At 50.4% G+C, this 20,077-nt stretch overlaps 1 protein-coding gene across 2 annotated transcripts in view; it reads right to left on the bottom strand.

The window, feature by feature from the left end:
• ARHGAP44 (Rho GTPase activating protein 44) overlaps nt 1–19,701 on the bottom strand; it is a 158,129-nt gene extending 138,428 nt beyond the window's left edge. For both annotated transcript variants that reach the window (XM_044296188.1, XM_044296189.1), the window contains exon 1: nt 19,327–19,701. In XM_044296188.1, coding sequence (XP_044152123.1) covers nt 19,327–19,379 — 53 coding nt within the window. In that variant the 5' untranslated portion in view covers nt 19,380–19,701. The remainder of the gene's footprint in view (nt 1–19,326) is intronic.
• Between the last annotated feature and the right edge of the window lie 376 nt (nt 19,702–20,077).

The following is a 20,077-nucleotide window of genomic DNA, read 5'->3' as shown; positions in this document are numbered from 1 at the left end:
TGGGCACAGTATTGTGAGTGGCAGCAGGATGACATTGTTGGGACACCAGGATGGGGAGTTTGTGTTAAAAAGGATGGGGAGGTTGATGGAAACATTGAGAAATCTAACATGTCTGGGTAACAAATACTGCAGACACGAGACGAGGCTGAAAGAATGTGTCATGGTGGTCTGGGTCAAACGGAGGAGAACATCTACATCACAGGAGAGGTCATTGGCTGGTAGAGGTATGTGGTGCTGTATTCTCCTCTATGTTTAGTAGTGCTGTCAGGCAGTATACTGTATGTAGGGCTGGCTCACTACTGTAACTTGTTTTTTTATATTTTTTTTATTTGGTGACTAAATTTTTCAGTTTAGGAGCCAATCTTTCCTAGGTATTTTTTATGGCTTGGAGCACTGCATATAGTTCTTGCATAGAAAGATAATATGGTGAACACATAAAAGTGCCATACACTTGCAGTACGCAGCCCTGCAGGGTGAGGCGAATGGTGAGGTCAACGGGGTAGTTACTAGGGGCTCTTTCACACCTGCGTTCTTTTCTTCCGGCATAGAGTTCCGTCGTCGGGGCTCTATGCCGGAAGAATCCTGAAAAGTTTTATCCTAATGCATTCTGAATGGAGTGAAATCCGTTCAGGATGCATCAGGATGTCTTCAGTTCCGGAACGGAACGTTTTTTTGGCCGGAGAAAATACCGCAGCATGCTGCGCTTTTTGCTCCGGCCAAAAATCCTGAAGACTTGCCGCAAGGCCGGATCTGGAATTAATGCCCATTGAAAGGCATTGATCCGGATCCGGCCTTAAGCTAAACGTAGTTTCGGTGCATTGCCGGATGCAACGTTTAGCTTTTTCTCAATGGTTACCATGGCTGCCGGGACGCTAAAGTCCCGGCAGCCATGGTAAAGTGTAGCGGGGAGCGGGGGAGCAGCATACTTACCATCCGTGCGGCTCCCGGGGCGCTCCAGAGTGACGTCAGGGCGCCCCAGGCGCATGGATGACGTGATCGCATGGCACGTCATCCATGCGCATGGGGCGCTCTGACGTCACTCTGGAGCGCCCCGGGAGCCGCACGGACTGTAAGTATACCGCTCCCCCGCTCCTACTATGGCAACCAGGACTTTAATAGCGTCCTGGCTGCCATAGTAACACTGAAAGCATTTTGAAGATGGATCCGTCTTCAAATGCTTTCAGTACACTTGCATTTTTCCGGATTTTTTTTTTTTATGGCGTTCACCGTGCGGGGAAAGTAACATGACCGTTTTATAGATCAGGTCGTTACGGACGCGGCGATACCAAACATGTGTAGGGAATTTTATTTTTTTCATTTTTAATCAGTGATAAATGTGTTTTTTCATTTTTACTTCTTTTTCACTTTTTTGACTTTTTTTTTTACCCAGACCCACTTGGTTCTTGAAGATCCAGTGGGTCTGATGTCTGTATAATACAGTACTGTACAATATATATTGTACTGTACTGTATTTTACTTACCACTTTGTCTGAACAGATCTCTGCCTTCAGCACAGATCTGTTCAGCACCATGGACAGCAGGATGCATGAGACGGCGTCCTGTTGTCATGGGAACCTTCCCCGTCTGCTCAGTAGTGGTCAGAACTGCGCAGACGGGGAAGGGTAAGGACGGGGCTGTCGGGGGGCTGTCGGGGAGCTCTCTCCCTCTCCCATCGGGGGGCTGCAAAGGCACAGCAGCCCCCCGATGGGAGAGGGAGGGAGCCACATCTTACTGTTAACTCTTTCCATACAGCGGTCCGTACGGACCGCTGTATGGAAAGGGTTAAACGGCTGACATCCATTCACAGATGTCAGCCGTTTATACCAGGGTGTCAGCAATGTGCTGACACCCTGGTATACCCACTAGAAGCCAACGATTATTCGGTGGGAGGCCTGCTGCACCGCCCGCCTCCCGCATCGCCCGCAACACCCCCCCTGCACCTCCCACCGGGATAAAATCATTCAGAGGTGCAGGGGGGTGATACATATATATTTTAAGAGGCAGGCAGAGCGGGGCTCAGAGCGGCCGCCATCAGGGGGCCCCCTCCTCTCCATTAGTCCGGACCGCGCGCCGCCCGGGACTCCATGCTCAGCTAGGAAACTTAGCAGCGCTGCCAGGTCAGAAAGAATTCTAGAATAGTATTGCGGGCCGGCGCTGGGGGTCCCTAAGGACTCGGGGGCAATTGCCCCCCTTGCCTCTATGGAAGCGCCGGCCCTGCATACAGCATGGAACACAAAGTAAAATTGGTCAGCATACAGACAGCATGCAGAAAGCATGGGGCACATACTGTAAACCTGCAGGGTGATTATTCAGCTCTCTCCACTGCGCTCTGGCTCCTGATGAAACTGGGCAGGGAACAATTTCTGCTGCTGTACGAGGGAACCGCCAGGCACTGCAGGCGGGAGATCGGGCAGACCGCTGAGAGCCTCCTCAGCGCGCCTTTGCAAGCCAATGAAATGCGGCAATGTCAGAGGTGGGTGGGCGAATCACGTAATTGACAGCCGCTCACACGTGCCAGCAGAGACAGACTCGCGTGCCATGCCGGGCATGCGTGCCGGGGGTTGCCGACCCCCGATATACAGTCTTTGGTCAAAGTTCCATATGCAAGAGGTAGTCACAAGCAGGTTTTACATCAATTGGCAGGCACAATGTTCTTGCAAGATACTCAGAGGGTTCAACACTTACAGATCAGGCTGCACTTTTCCTCAGAATCCTGTCTGTCTTTATCCCAAGGCCCGTATGCCCTAATGCTGGCTTTATCCTTGGTTAGGGAAAACTTCCTCAGGTATATATATCATTGCATTAAATATATCCTTCTGCCCTTCAGCTCTCTGGTTCGGCTGGAAACACTTTTGCTCTGCACTGTACTTTGTAGGAACTTCAGGTTTCTCTCAGGAGGTAAACCCTTCTCCTGGTGGCAAGCTAGTAGCCTGAGCTATCTAGCTGCATGTCAGAAGCTCCACTTCAGCTGCTGCCTAGCTAAAGTACAAACTCACTTTTGACTCTATACACAGCCTTTTCCCTGAACAGGACCTGACTATATATATTATGGGTTCCCTAGCTCCCTCTACTGTCTAGGAGGAGGAACTACACCCTAACAGGCCTGATACAAGAGATACACAGGAAAAAAAAATAAAAAATCACATAAAACATCACATTAAATACAATGGCCCTGTTCCACAGGAGGTGGAGAACAACGTGGTCCAATTGACCCTTGTGTAGTGCCCACATTTACATAGTGGGACACTACACACTGATCACATAATACTGAAAAATAGTGTTAAAATAAAAGTACTATAAAGTGAACACATAACAATGGGCTATATTATGCTGCCATATAGTGTTTGCATAAAACTGCCTGCACAGGGCATGCTTAACAGCATCACACACTGATCACATATATCCATGATGTGTGAAAATAGGGTGAACATACAGTGAAAATATTAAAGTGGCTAGATAATACTGTCATACAATGCTAATCTAAAACTCCTATATGATGAATATATAACAGTGCCAGACAATAATAATAATAATAAAATGTATTTATATAGCGCCACCATATTCTGCAGCGCTTCACAAATTCAGAGGGTTCATGTACAAAACAAAACTAACTGGCTGATATGCAACTGAGACACTAGGAGTCAGGGCCCTGCTCGCAAGAGCTTACAATCTATGAGGAATTGGGGGTGACACGTAAGGTGGTTGATTGTGATAAGTAGGATTTGAGCCATTATTGAACTGACAGGAGTGGTGCCGGAGGATCTGCTGGGACTACTAGAGGATTGAGTTTAGGCCAGAGGAGTTGGTGGGGGGAAGGTTTAGTCGGGGAACAGTCAGTTTAGGTAGCTTGATAAGCCTGCCGGAAAATATGTGTTTTTAAGGCACGTTTGAAGATGGAGAAGTTGTGGATTGACCTAGTATTCCGGGGCAGAGTATTCCAGAGAGTAGGTGCAGCTCGAGAAAAGTCTTGCAGACGAGAAGTATGAATTATGGAGGTTATTAATCTTAGGTCGTTTACAGAACGGAGATACTGACCACATACAGTTAAGGGTCCATTCACACGCCCGTAGTTTACTGCGGGTCCGCAATACACCCGGCTGGCACCCCCATAGAACTGCCTATTCTTGTCTGCAATTGCGGACAAGAATAGAACATGGTATATTTTTTTGGGGAAGCCGCGGACTGGAAGACCGGAGCCGCTCTCCGTATCTCTTCCGGCCCCATAGAGAATGAATGGGTTCGGATTCGTTCCGCAACTGGAACGGATCCGGACCCAATCTACAGACGTGTGAATGGACCCTAAAGGCCTCTTGCACGTTTTTTTTTCCGTTTCCGTTCCGTTTTTTGCTTTCTGTACATGGAATCATTCATTTCAATGGATCCGCAAAAATAAAAAACGGAAGGTACTCCGTATGCCTTGTGTTTCCGTATTTTCATTCCGTTCAAAGATAGAACATGTCCTATTATTGTCCGCATAACAGACAAGGATAGTACTAGGGCTGCAGCTAACGATTATTTGAATAATCGATTAGTTGCCGATTAATTTCTATGATTAATCGGGAAAAACGACAAAATAACAAAACAGAGAGGTGTATATGATCTTACTTGAAAAATTATGTTCAAAGGCCATATGAAAACAAATTGTGGACGACACTATTATGGGGGATCTGTGGACGGCGTAGTTATGGAGAGGGGGATCTGTGGACGGCGTAGTTATGGAGAGGGGGATCTGTGGACGGCGTAGTTATGGAGAGGGGGATCTGTGGACGGCGTAGTTATGGAGAGGGGGATCTGTGGACGGCGTAGTTATGGAGAGGGGGATCTGTGGACGGCGTAGTTATGGAGAGGGGGATCTGTGGACGGCGTAGTTATGGAGAGGGGGATCTGTGGACGGCGTAGTTATGGAGAGGGGGATCTGTGGACGGCGTAGTTATGGAGAGGGGGATCTGTGGACGGCGTAGTTATGGAGAGGGGGATCTGTGGACGGCGTAGTTATGGAGAGGGGGATCTGTGGACGGCGTAGTTATGGAGAGGGGGATCTGTGGACGGCGTAGTTATGGAGAGGGGGATCTGTGGACGGCGTAGTTATGGAGAGGGGGATCTGTGGACGGCGTAGTTATGGAGAGGGGGATCTGTGGACGGCGTAGTTATGGAGAGGGGGATCTGTGGACGGCGTAGTTATGGAGAGGGGGATCTGTGGACGGCGTAGTTATGGAGAGGGGGATCTGTGGACGGCGTAGTTATGGAGAGGGGGATCTGTGGACGGCGTAGTTATGGAGAGGGGGATCTGTGGACGGCGTAGTTATGGAGAGGGGGATCTGTGGACGGCGTAGTTATGGAGAGGGGGATCTGTGGACGGCGTAGTTATGGAGAGGGGGATCTGTGGACGGCGTAGTTATGGAGAGGGGGATCTGTGGGTGGCGTAGTTATGGAGAGGGGGATCTGTGGGTGGCGTAGTTATGGAGAGGGGGATCTGTGGGTGGCGCAGTTATGGAGAGGGGGATCTGTGGGTGGCGCTGTTATGGAGAGGGGGATATGTGCACTGTTATGGGCATAACAGTGCACAGATCCCCCTTCCCATAGCAGTGCCATACACAACCCCCCCCCCATAGCAGTGCTATACACAGGAGCGTCATTGTAAAAAGATAAAATAAAGATGCAGTGACCGCCCGCCCGCATAGCAACGAATCAGCGATTATTCGATAACTGGATTCGTCGACAACGAATCCAGTTATCGAATATAATCGATTACATCGATTAATCGTTGCAGCCCTAGATAGTACTGTTCTATTAGGGGGCCAGCTTTTCCGTACCGCAAAAAACTGAATGCACACGGACGTCATCTGTATTTTTTGCGGACCGCAAAATACTGAAAAAGCCAAACAGTCGTGTGTAAGAGAACTAAATGTGTGAATACAAGGTTCCATACCGTAGACACGCAAGAGTGGCTAGATAATACTGCTCTTTGGGGCATACATAAAACTCCTGTATGGTAAACACGTAATAGTGTAAAAACACTGATGACATAATACTGCTATATAGTGGCAAAACAATAGTACCATACAGTGAACAAATAACACTGCCATATACTTCATACACAATACTGCTATATGCCATGCCCAATATACAGGTGAGGAGGAGAGCGGCGGCAACATACCTGACGGCTCTAGCAGCCTCCTGATTGGAAGCTACACCTGTCACTCAGAACAAAGGGGAGGGGCTGGGAATCATCAAGCGCAAGGAGGACTCAGGATATGAAGGAACTGCATCCCGGCACTTGGAATTATGGAGCTGGAAAATAAAAATTCTGATTTCCCGATCATGCAAGTTACATCAACATCCCCCGAGGTCCGTTTACTCTGTTCTCTACGTCATCAATATACTGATGTCAGCAGATTTTAGGGGTGAGAATTGCCTACAGAGTCTCACGGACAGTCAAAGGTATGAGATCGGCGCTCCAGACAGACACTGAGCAAACGGAGTAGCAGTGACGTGAAGAGATAACATGAAGGGAGCAGCATTACGAATACAGCTCTGGATGTGAATGTAAATCAGCACTTCAGGACCCCTTGTCAAAGGATTTACCAGAAAGGGGGTCAGTGGGTGGAAGGTAAACTCAACTGAACACGTCTTCTATGAGTGACGGCTCGTCCAGTGTGAATGAACGCTCCAAGGAAACCGGCTCATCATCATTCATAAATTAAGATTGAATATGCATCATTATGCTAATTAAATCAACATGGTGCTTCTCATATGCCAGGGGCACAAACAAGAGGCTTCAAACATGGAACAGCTTACTACGCTTTAAAAGGCAGAAAACATTAATTTGGGTCCTGAATTTTCCCATCTGGCTCCTGTTCAATCCTGATACTGAACTGCAGCTCATCTAAGTAGTTGTCATCTAAAGGTCATATAAAGGATGTGCCAAACCATAGGCAACAACTTCCGGTTTATATAGAGAAAAAAAAAATGGTGACATTTTTATAGAAATTTTGTACAGACATTACATTACTTATCCTGTACTGATCCTGAGTTACATCCTGTATTATACTCCAGAGCTGCACTCACTATTCTGCTGGTGCAGTCACTGTGTACAGACATTACATTACTTATCCTGTACTGATCCTGAGTTACATCCTGTATTATACTCCAGAGCTGCACTCACTATTCTGCTGGTGCAGTCACTGTGTACATACATTATATTACTTATCCTGTACTGATCCCGAGTTTTACATCAGACACGGAGGCTTCATATTGCTTTCTCTTCCTTTACTGATCACCATAGCAGCAAGGAGAAACAAAAAACAAATGCAAATGGTCACCATAGTAACCCATATGTCCCACCCCTACAGCCCCAATATAAGGCTGCGTCCAAGGTGGTACTTCCTCTTTCTTGCTGCTCACCAGATAAGTGACATGTTAATTTTATCTGCTGACTGTTATTCCCTAAGTGTTTAATTCGGTCTATTCCCCGGGTTATTTTTATCCCCTGGGGCTTGTTTTCCTCCCTTTAGGTGGTTACGTTTGGACAGTGATATATTTTTTATCTTGTTCCTTGCCCCTTAGTTTTCCCCTGTCTGGGCAGCCTCTGCCTGCCCCAGTAGCACTGGGGCCTTATCGCGCGCAGCGTTTTTCCCTGGGACCCCCTCCGCTCGTTCCCTCTCTTCTCCCCTTGGGACTTTTACTTGGGGCCCCCCCTTTTAGCGCCGGGCAGGATCGCTGGCCTTACCGCCATCTTGCCTCCCCTGTGCTGGGCCACGCCCCCCGTCTTGCGCGCGTCTGCCGCGCGGATCGGCGCCTTTTTTCTCCCCGCTTTCGCGCTCTCTGGCTGGCTGGAGCGAGATCTCGCGAGATCCGGCGGCCATTTTGGTTCCCGTTCCCGCGAGATCTCGCTTCCTCCGATCTCCTGCGTGCCTGCTGCCGGTTCTCCTGTGCTGCGCTCGCTTCCTCTCGCTCCTGGGGTGATTAACCCCTCAGTTATCTAGCGCTGCTTTCCTTTTGCCTCCGGCTCTCCTCCCAGCCCTCCTCCTACAGGTACCCTGTCTCGATTTTGCTTGGCCAGCATGGACCCCTCTGCCCAATCCCCCTCCGCCCCCCTCCCTGGCAATGTTAGTCTCCCTGGCTCAGACTCACAGGCGCAGCTCATCCAGCGCTCTGTGTCTGATGCAATCCTACAGGCTATGGGTTCCATGTCCACTGTTTTGTCCCAGACCATCTCCCAGGCCCTGTCTGCACACCCCCTAGCTGGGGCCAGACTTGCTCCCCCTGAGACTGCACAGCACTCGTTTGCTGCTGAACCTCCTGTTGGACAGGAGACAATGACCGGTGTGTTGATGACCACCCCAGACGACGCGCTGAGGTCGCGTAAGAGAGCTTGTCCCCGCCAGGCTGATAAATCGCGGGTGTGGAAGCACGCTAGAGCCCTAGCGGATGCCGTCTCTGACTCGGATCTGGGTTCGGGCCCGGAGGATCCAGCAGAGGCTACTGATTTTTCTGAGGAGGATGACTCCCCTCGGGGGTCCGACCCCATTGCCACTCCCCCTGCTATGCCTTTAACTAAGGATTCCTCCGCTGCCTCTGCTGACAATTTCCCTTTGGATTCCTCCGGGGCTCCCATGTTTGATCCTGAGGCCCTCCACCATCCCAGATCGGCGGAGTGGCTCCCTGAGTCCCAGATTAGCAGCTACCTGGAGCATTGGGCCCGCCGTCCTCTGTCCAAGGAGGCGCGCAGTAAACTACGGGCTGAGTGCCCTCGGCCCATTATACCCCATAAAGTCTGCGACACGCCCGTCGTGGACCCAAAGATGACCCAATTTTTGTCTAAGTCGGGGTGGAATGCCAAGAAGGGCTTGGATTCGGCCCTTAGAGGCTGCCAGGACAAGCTCCTGGATATTTTCGGTCCACTGGCAAAAATTATGGAGTTGGCGGAGTCCGCCAGACAGGAGGGTTCCCACATTGACCCTGAGGAGCTCACGGGCTGGGCCCAGCGGGCGATTTGCATCGCCGGGGGAACCAATGCGTCCCTATCTGTGGAAAGGCGCAAGGCCATCCTGCTTAGGATAGACCCCAAGCTCATTAATCTCGCCCAGACGGAGACGGGCAAAGAGGCGGAAGGCCTGCTTTTTGGGGACTCCTTTATAAAGGACCTCAGCCGCTTCGTCGGCACGTTTTCCGCTCTGGACAAGGCGCAGGCCACTATGCGCAAAGTCTTCCAGGGCCGGGTCTCTCACAGGGCCGGCAGCAACAGGGGCCGTCTGTCCGGCCGCTCCAGCACCCGAGGCAGGGGTGTATCCAGAGGCTCCTTCTCCCAGCGAGCTGCGTTTCAAGACCAGCGGTCTTCCCAGACGTTCTTCCCATCCAGAGGGGGACAATGGCGCTCCCGTTCCTTCCGAGGAAACACGGCTCCCCGCAAGTCATCCGGTAAGTCAGACCCCGGACGGGGATTCTTCGGTACCTTATGTAGGGGGCAGGCTTCGGCATTTTTTACCCGCTTGGGAACTAATCACATCAGACCCGTGGGTTCTGATGACGGTCAGGGGCTTCTCCATAGAGCTCATAGACACCCCTTGCTCAGTGCAACTCCCGCCGGCCTCTCTTCGGAGGGGATCGGACTCCGCTCGGGTGGACGAGGAGCTCGTTTCCCTTTTCCTCAAGGGGGCCATAGAGAGAGCTCACGGCCACTCAAGGGGGGTGATAAGCAACATTTTCTTGGTCCAGAAGAAAGGGGGGCAGATGCGTCCCGTCATCAATCTCCGCGCGCTAAACAGCATCGTGCGGTACCGACATTTCAAGATGGAGGGCATCCATCTACTTCGGGACCTCCTCTCCCCCGGGGATTGGCTCGTGAAGCTGGATCTGAAGGACGCGTACCTGACGGTTTCGGTGGCCCCCCACTCCAGGGATCTCCTTCGCTTCCTCTGGAGGGGCGAGGTTTGGAGATTCACATGCCTTCCATTCGGCTTGTCGTCGGCTCCGTGGTGTTTCACCAAGCTCCTGCGTCCGGTCATGGCCTGGCTGAGGAGTCGCGGGGTGCGCCTCATAATTTATCTGGACGACATCCTCCTGATGCATCAATCCAGATCCTCGCTGCTGCAACACCTCCGTTGGACGTCGGATCTCCTGGAGTCGCTCGGCTTCCTGCTCAACCTGGAGAAGTCTTGGCTCACTCCCTCCCAGAGGTTAGACTTCCTCGGATTCACAGTGGACTCGATCTCGGAATCCCTCAGCCTACCGGGGGACAAGTTACGGTCCATTCGCAAGGAACTGCGACGGGCGTTGACCAGTGCCCACCTGTCCCTGCGTCATCTAGCCCGCATCATCGGCCTGCTAGCATCCTCCATACAGGCGGTCTTCCCGGCGCCGTTGCATTACCGGGCCCTTCAGCGCTTGAAGATTGCGCACCTCCGCTCGGGGGCCTCCTTTGCGGACATGGTGGAATTGGATTCGGAGGCCAAAGAAGAGATCCGTTGGTGGATCGCCAATCTGGAAGCTTGGAACGGCAGGGCGATCTTTGGCTTCCAGCCGGAATTCACCATCGAATCGGATGCGAGCCTTCAGGGCTGGGGAGCGCACTGCGACGGGGTCTCCACCGGGGGACCTTGGTCGCAGGTCGAGACGCGCTTGCACATCAATGCCTTAGAGTTGCTGGCCGGCTCTTTGGCCGTCAAGAGTTTTACCAACGGTTTGGCCAATGCATGTATCCGTCTCCGGATGGACAATATTTCAGCGGTTCGCTACATCAACCGTTTGGGCGGAACCCAGTCTGCTACCCTGGCGGGGTTGGCGAAGGATTTTTGGGCGTATTGTCTCTCCAGGGACATCATGGTGCAAGCCGAGTACCTGCCGGGACTTCACAACGTGCGGGCGGATTGGAGTTCCCGCCATCTTACGGACGGCAGCGACTGGCAGTTGGACCCGTCGATTTTCTCGGAGGTGTCATCCAGATGGGGACCCTTTTCCGTGGACTTGTTCGCCTCCCGGCTCAACTCTCACCTCCCTCGGTTCTACAGCTGGCGCCCGGATCCGGAGGCGATGGCGGCGGACGCGTTTCTGCAGGACTGGTCCTCCGGCCTTCTCTATGCGTTTCCCCCATTCATGATGATTCCTCGGATGCTTCTCCAAGTGCGTCGCCATCGGGCGGAGTTGGTGGCGATAGTCCCGTTCTGGGACTCTCAGGTATGGTTCCCGTCTCTCCTGGAACTTCTGGTGGACATTCCAGTCCTTCTGCCGAACCCGACCTCTCTCCTGCGCTGCCCTCAGGGGACTCCCCACCCCCTGCTCCTGGACGGATCCCTACGTTTGATGGCCTGCCGGCTCTCAGGACTCCAGGAGCGGTCGACGGAATTTCGGAGGCAGCTAGGCGCCTCTTGGACGACGCTTGGGCTCCCGGCACCCGAAAATCTTATCGGGCGGCCTGGCGAACTTGGGCTGGCTGGTGCCTGGAACGGGACCTGGATCCCGTTTCAGCTCCTGTAGCTCATTTGCTTCAATTCCTCACCTCTCTTTTTGAAGGGGGTAAGGCTTACAGAACGATCAACCTTTTTCGTTCGGCGATTTCTTCGTCACATCTAGGGTTTGACGGCGTTCCGGCAGGACAGCATCCTTCCGTTTCGCGCCTCCTCCGAGGCGCGCGCCTATCTCGGCCTCCCCGCCCGAGGTTTTCTTCCACTTGGGATGTTTCCCTGGTGCTTACCTTTTTGTCCTCTTGGCCTACCAATGCTGACCTTTCCTTACGTCAGCTTTCCGCGAAGTTGCTCACTCTCTTTTGCTTAATTTCTTGTAAAAGAGTTTCCGATGTGCGGGCTCTGGACCACGACGCCAGGTCCTTCACCCCGGAGGGCGTGTCATTTAACATTTCGAGACGCACGAAGACGAACATCCGGGTCGTTTCGTACCCCAGCTTTCCGGCTTCCCCGGCCTTGTGTCCGGTGGCTTGTTTGAAAGAGTACGAGGCCAGGACTCGTCCTCACAGGTCTCCGGCCTTGCCGCAGTTGTTTCTCTCCATCCGTCACCCGTTCGGCCCGGTGACTAGCCCCACCTTGGCCCGTTGGTTGAAATGGGTTATGGCTCTTGCCGGTGTGGACACTTCGGTGTTTACAGCTCATTCGGCGCGCGGGGCGGCGTCTACCTCCTTGGCGGTCTCGGGTGCTCGCCTGGAGGACATCCTGCGATTGGCGGACTGGTCGAGTGCCTCCACTTTCCGTGAGTATTATTTCCGTCCTCCTCCTCATTTGTTTGATCCTTTGGTTAACCAGCTTTGAACTAGCAATATGAAGCCTCCGTGTCTGATGTAAAACTAAGTGATTTTCCTAGTCTACGACGTAAAGTCATAGTTTTATTAAGACACGGAGGCGAATATTGCCCTCCCTTCCCTCCCCTGGGCTCTGGTAGTATGGGGGTGTGTTTGGCCGCTTAGCTCTATTTAGTGGGTAGGCCGGTTTGGGACTGTTATTACGCTGGGAGGGTTCAGTTGTTCGCCATTATGTGCTCATGCTTGTATGTATGCTTACCATCGGCCTGGACCTCAGGTGTCCGCTGGAGATGGGTTTTGGCTGGGCCATGACCTCGCTTTATCGGAGTTTATTTCTCTTGTTCTTTCAGGTTGAGTCTTCCTGCCTTTGATTGCTCCTGTTCTGGATGGGGTTGTTTCTTCCGGCTCCTGCTTCTTCCACGTTGGATTTGCTGAGAGTCTTGGATGTTGGTTCCAGTCCGTCTCCTGATGTGGACCCTGTCGCTGGAGAGTTCCTGCTTGGATTCTGAGGGTTTCGTTGGCGCGGATTGTTCTTGGACTGTTCCTGAGTTGTTGTTCATCGGTTTTTATGGACTGGTTCGCAGAGAAAGAGGAAGTACCACCTTGGACGCAGCCTTATATTGGGGCTGTAGGGGTGGGACATATGGGTTACTATGGTGACCATTTGCATTTGTTTTTTGTTTCTCCTTGCTGCTATGGTGATCAGTAAAGGAAGAGAAAGCAATATTCGCCTCCGTGTCTTAATAAAACTATGACTTTACGTCGTAGACTAGGAAAATCACTTAGTTATATCCTGTATTATACTCCAGAGCTGCACTCACTATTCTGCTGGTGCAGTCACTGTGTACATACATTACATTACTTATCCTGTACTGATCCTGAGTTATATCCTGTATTATACTCCAGAGCTGCACTCACTATTCTGCTGGTGCAGTCACTGTGTACACACATTACATTACTTATCCTGTACTGATCCTGAGTTATATCCTGTATTATACTCCAGAGCTGCACTCACTATTCTGCTGGTGCAGTCACTGTGTACATACATTACATTACTTATCCTGTACTGATCCTGAGTTACCTCCTGTATTATACTCCAGAGCTGCACTTACTATTCTGCTGGTGGAGTCACTGTGTACATACATTACATTACTGATCCTGCACTGATCCTGAGTTACATCCTGTATTATACTCCAGAGCTGCACTCACTATTCTACTGGTGCAGTCACTGTGTACATACATTACATTATTATCCTGTACTGATCCTGAGTTACATCCTGTATTATACTCCAGAGCTGCACTCACTATTCTGCTGGTGCAGTCACTGTGTACATACATTACATTACTTATCCTGTACTGATCCTGAGTTACCTCCTGTATTATACTCCAGAGCTGCACTTACTATTCTGCTGGTGGAGTCACTGTGTACATACATTACATTACTGATCCTGCACTGATCCTGAGTTACATCCTGTATTATACTCCAGAGCTGCACTCACTATTCTACTGGTGCAGTCACTGTGTACATACATTACATTATTATCCTGTACTGATCCTGAGTTACATCCTGTATTATACTCCAGAGCTGCACTCACTATTCTGCTGGTGCAGTCACTGTGTACATACATTACTGATCCTGAGTTACATCCTGTATTATACTCCAGAGCTGCACTCACTATTCTGCTGGTGGAGTCACTGTGTACATTACATTACATTACTTATCCTGTACTGATCCTGAGCTACATCCTGTATTATACCCCAGAGCTGCACTCACTATTCTGCTGGTGGAGTCACTGTGTGCATACATTACTTATCCTGTACTGATCCTGAGTTACATCCTGTATTATACTCCAGAGCTGCACTCACTATTCTGCTGGTGCAGTCACTGTGTACATACATTACATTACTTATCCTGTACTGATCCTGAGTTACATCCTGTATTATACTCCAGAGCTGCACTCACTATTCTGCTGGTGGAGTCACTGTGTACATACATTACATTACTTATCCTGTACTGATCCTGATTTACATCCTGTATTATACTCCAGAGCTGCACTCACTATTCTGCAAAACAGTGAGTGTAGCTCTGGTGTATAATACAGGATGTAACTCAGGATCAGAAAAAGATAATACTGTAACGGATACGCCAGAAAAAAAAGGAGGCGTCTCCTGGAAATGACTGGGTTAATATTGAAAGACAACAAACAGAAGAAACACATATTAAACACATAAAAACAAGAAATAAATGGGGATTTTCCTTTTCTTGATATTTTTGGCCAGGGTTCTAGCAGGACTGAAGACATGATTTATGCTCCTTCCTCTTTTCCTGCTGAACAACATACTGAACTGAAAGATGTGGTGCGAACATGAAGAGCAGAGGAAGCTCAGCCAGCGACATAACACGGAGCGAGCAGAGACCATCCGCAGCACATCCAAGTGTGAACCCTGCTCCATGTATGCACCCCGAGGGTCAGCGTGTCATTATCCTGTACCCCAAGTGTCACTGTGTCATTATCCTGTACCCCAAGTGTCAGTGTCATTATCCTGTACCCCAAGTGTCAGTGTGTCATTATCCTGTACCCCAAGTGTCAGTGTCATTATCCTGTACCCCAAGTGTCAGTGTGTCATTATCCTGTACCCCAAGTGTCAGTATCCTGTACCCCAAGTGTCAGTGTGTCATTATCCTGTACCCCAAGTGTCAGTGTGTCATTATCCTGTACCCCAAGTGTCAGTATCCTGTACCCCAAGGGTCAGCGTGTCATTATCCTGTACCCCAAGTGTCACTGTGTCATTATCCTGTACCCCAAGTGTCAGTGTCATTATCCTGTACCCCAAGTGTCAGTGTGTCATTATCCTGTACCCCAAGTGTCAGTGTCATTATCCTGTACCCCAAGTGTCAGTGTCATTATCCTGTACCCCAAGTGTCAGTGTCATTATCCTGTACCCCGAGTGTCAGCGTGTCATTATCCTGTACCCCAAGTGTCAGTGTGTCATTATCCTGTACCCCAAGTGTCACTGTGTCATTATCCTGTACCCCAAGTGTCAGCGTCATTATCCTGTACCCCGAGTGTCAGTGTGTCATTATCCCATACCCCGAGTGTCAGTGTGTCATTATCCTGTACCCCAAGTGTCAGTGTCATTATCCTGTACCCCAAGCGTCAGCGTGTCATTATCCTGTACCCCAAGCGTCAGCGTGTCATTATCCTGTACCCCGAGTGTCAGCGTGTCATTATCCTGTACCCCGAGTGTCAGCGTGTCATTATCCTGTACCCCAAGTGTCAGTGTGTCATTATCCTGTACCCCAAGTGTCAGTGTCATTATCCTGTACCCCAAGTGTTAGTGTCATTATCCTGTACCCCAAGTGTCAGTGTCATTATCCTGTACCCCGAGTGTCAGTGTCATTATCCTGTACCCCAAGTGTCAAGTGTCATTATCCTGTACCCCAAGTGTCAGTGTCATTATCCTGTACCCCAAGTGTCAGCGTTAATATCCTGTACCCCAAGTGTCAGTGTCATTATCCTGTACCCCAAGTGTCAGCGTCCTTATCCTGTACCCCAAGTGTCAGCGTCCTTATCCTGTACCCCAAGTGTCAGCGTCATTATCCTGTACCCCAAGTGTCAGTGTCATTATCCTGTACCCCGAGTGTCAGTGTCATTATCCTGTACCCCGAGTGTCAGTGTCATTATCCTGTACCCCGAGTGTCAGTGTCATTATCCTGTACCCCGAGTGTCAGTGTCATTATTCTGTACCCCAAGTGTCAGTGTCATTATCCTGTACCCCAAGTGTCAGTGTCATTATCCTGTACCCCAAGTGTCAGTGTGTCATTATCCTGTACCCCAAGTGTCAGTGTGTCATTATCCTGTACCCCAAGTGTCAGTGTGTCATTATCCTGTACCCCAAGTGTCAGTGTCATTATCCTGTACCCCAAGTGTCAGTGTGTCATTATCCTGTACCCCAAGTGTCAGTGTCATTATCCTGTACCCCTAGTGTCAGTGTCATTATCCTGTACCCCGAGTGTCGGTAGGTTGTCCATGCTGTAGTCTTCCAGAACATTTCCCGATTCATGGGAGTGATGACTTAGCAGTGCCGGTCGCCTGTACATGCCCACGTCTTACGAGGAAGAACTTGCTGTGTAATTACTTCCAGGAGGAGTTGTACGAGGTCCACAGGATGGAAATGTTACTGAACCACTTCCACACTCCTAACCTTTCCCCTGCTAAACAAATCTGGCACAGATTTACCTCTGGAGGATCCTATTCCCCAGCTCCTGAAGGGACGGCATTGCACACATAATATTGCAAAATCTCCACGTGACCCAGTCTTACTACAGAAACATTCCCGAACTCGTACATGCCGGCCGCGGCCCCGGCGTAATACAGGAAGCGTCTGACAATCCGGCAAGATAACAGGAGGCTGATAACGGATGGCAATACTTGCCCAGAGAGACAATGGTGCCATCCATGACCCAGTCATCCTGACGTTATACCACCAAGAATAGACCTTTCATTTCTCACACTATATGGGACTATTTTTTATGAATACTGGATTAGCAGAAATTCTAGATGAGAATGTTCTGGATTTTAGGATCTTAAAGGCGTCTCTGGGATTGTGATACTGATGACCTATCCACAGGAAAGGTCACCTGTATCTAATCGATGTTGGTCCAATGCTCCGTACCCCCTCCGATCAGCGGTGTGAAGAGGACATGAAGCTCCAATGAGTGCTGCAGGCTCTTACTAGGCAGTGACGTCACGCTCATCGGTCACATGGACTAGGCATAGCTCAGTCTCATTCAAGTGAATGGGTTTGAGCTGCAATACCAAGCATGGTCACTGTACAGTGGACGGCGCTGTGTATGGAGTGCTGTGAGGAAGCAGCAGCACTCAGGGAGCTCCGCAGCCTCTTCAAACAGCTGATTGGAGGGGGCGCCAGGTGTAGGACTCTGTCAATCATATATTGATGACCTATCCTAAGCTTAGGCCATCAGCATGAAAAGCCCAGACAGCCCCTTTAATAATGAGGTTCCGCTTAAATATAGCATCAGTCTTTTATCTTTCAGGCATCTGTGCTGGTCCCATGTTCATATGTGTTCACATTGCTGAGAAACATAACGCTTTGATATATGCAAATGAGCCTCTAGGAGCAACGGGGGCGTTACCATTACACCTAGAGGCTCTGCTCTCTCTGCAACTGCCGCACTCTACTTACATTTATTGACAGGGCCAGGCTGCGAAAACATCATCGTCCCTGGTTCTGTCATTATCCTGTACCCCAAGTGTCAGTGTCATTATCCCGTACCCCAAGTGTCAGTGTCATTATCCTGTACCCCAAGTGTCAGTGTCATTATCCCGTACCCCAAGTGTCAGTATCCTGTACCCCAAGTGTCAGTGTCATTATCCCGTACCCCAAGTGTCAGTGTCATTATCCTGTACCCCAAGTGTCAGTGTCATTATCCCGTACCCCGAGTGTCAGTATCCTGTACCCCAAGTGTCAGTGTCATTATCCCGTACCCCAAGTGTCAGTGTCATTATCCTGTACCCCAAGTGTCAGTGTCATTATCCCGTACCCCAAGTGTCAGTGTCATTATCCCGTACCCCAAGTGTCAGTGTCATTATCCCGTACCCCAAGTGTCAGTGTCATTATCCCGTACCCCAAGTGTCAGTGTCATTATCCCGTACCCCAAGTGTCAGTGTCATTATCCTGTACCCCAAGTGTCAGTATCCTGTACCCCAAGTGTCAGCGTGTCATTATCCTGTACCCCGAGTGTCAGCGTGTCATTATCCTGTACCCCAAGTGTCAGTGTCATTATCCCGTACCCCGGGTGTCAGTGTCATTATCCTGTACCCCAAGTGTCAGGGTGTCATTATCCTGTACCCCGAGTGTCAGTGTCATTATCCTGTACCCCAAGTGTCAGTGTCATTATCCTGTACCCCAAGTGTCAGTGTCATTATCCTGTACCCCAAGTGTCAGTGTCATTATCCTGTACCCCAAGTGTCAGTGTGTCATTATCCTGTACCCCAAGTGTCAGCGTGTCATTATCCTGTACCCCAAGTGTCAGTGTCATTATCCTGTACCCCAAGTGTCAGTGTGTCACTGCTTTGAATCTCACAACCTGAAGATGCCGGTAGAACACACAATAGATCTGGGGCGCTGGTTGTAGCGGGGGCATTAGCAAGTGCCATATGTAGTAGAATATATAGGGGACACATCAGGCTCAGCTACTGGTATATAAGGTGTATCTCACAGTGGTGGCAGCCATATTGTGCTGGGTGGTATCCAGGCCTGATTGTAGGACCTGGTGGATCAGGGAGGACAGTCTCAGTGTATCAGAGGTTATGGAATTGCTGCCCTCATATCAAATACCAATACGTCGTGCAATGATGAACAATGGAGTACAATGGTCACCAAACCCATGAGGTGCAGCCTGTGCTGCAGGACACAGCATATGGTGAGCGCACAGCCCGCAGGTTTACTGCTTTTAAAGATCCAGAAAATGGGAGCGAGACGACTCTCCATGACCTGCAGGAGGGGGGGGGGGGGGGAAGCTGAACGCCAATGGGAAATGTAGAATATGCAGATAATACACAGAGATACAATTTACTGAACTTACATCCTATACAATGCATTATGTATCAGCAGCGCGGCCAAGCCCTTCATGGAAGTGTCAGATCCTGCAGTATAACGAGCAGGATACACACCCAGCAATACAGGGCGGGCAGGTGCACCCAACCATGAGCAGCACCCCGGAGGCATGACAGACAGACAGATATGAGATAAATAAATTAATAGCTAGATAGATAGATAGAGGGTGGATAGATAGATAGATAGCGGACACATATGAGGTATAGGTATAATTAGATAGATAGGAGATATTGGATGACAGATGAGAGCAGACAGACAGGAGACACAGGTAGAACAGACAGCAGACATGTACCATACTCTGGGCTGTGGGATGCCTGGGTCCTCCCAGTCAGCACTGCAGGGGTTAAGGGTGGGGGGGCTGCCACCCTCACTGGGGCATGGAGGGATGGATGAATGGGGGTCAGCCTGTGAGGTGACAGGGGCTGGGGTCTTACCTGCCCACCGTCTGGTTGGCCAGCTGCCTCATCCGGTTGAATTGCTTCTTCATCCTGGCGCCGGGCGGCAGATACTCCGTATATTACACAGACAGAGATGATTATTTCTTGCAGTTTTCCGTATATTGGATGATGCAGAAAATAAATAAATAAATAGACCCTCCCCCCAGTGTCAGCAGCACATTACATGTCCCCTGTTATAGGGGGGCTGCGGCGCACAGCATCCTCCAGTGCACAGGGGGTGCCAGCGGGCACAGGGCATCCATGGGTGGTGCTGTAGGTGTCCAGGAGAGAGGGGTGCCGCCTGTTAGCCCCCTCGGATATCTATTGCATGCTCCAAGCTGTGCCCGGTCCTCCCCTCTCTGCGCTCATCAGCTCTGCTCTCACATTCTCAGCAGCTGCTATTACACTGCAGCCCAGGCAGCAGGAGGGGAGTGCGCCTGCGCGGGGACTGGGGGCCGCACGGCACGCCGGGAATTGTAGTCCTTCCTGTGTTCAATGGGTTGTGTGCAAGGTGGCGATAGAGTGACAAATGATGTGAGGAGGAGGAGGACAATGGCTGAGAATTAGCTATTTCATATCATCTATCTATCCATCTTATACCTACCTAATCATCTATCTATCGTCTATCTCATATCTATCTTCTGTCCTGTAGAATAAAGACCATTTGGACGCCATGCACATGATCATATCCATTTCGCAGTCCGCAAAATGCGGATCTGCACAACAAGGATACGGGCCATATGCATTC

This window comes from Bufo gargarizans, chromosome 6 (assembly GCF_014858855.1).
Source record: "Bufo gargarizans isolate SCDJY-AF-19 chromosome 6, ASM1485885v1, whole genome shotgun sequence".
Classification (NCBI taxonomy): domain Eukaryota; kingdom Metazoa; phylum Chordata; class Amphibia; order Anura; family Bufonidae; genus Bufo; species Bufo gargarizans.
The sequence above is the reverse complement of the archived record's forward strand: the minus strand, read 5'-3'. Positions and strand labels throughout refer to the sequence as shown.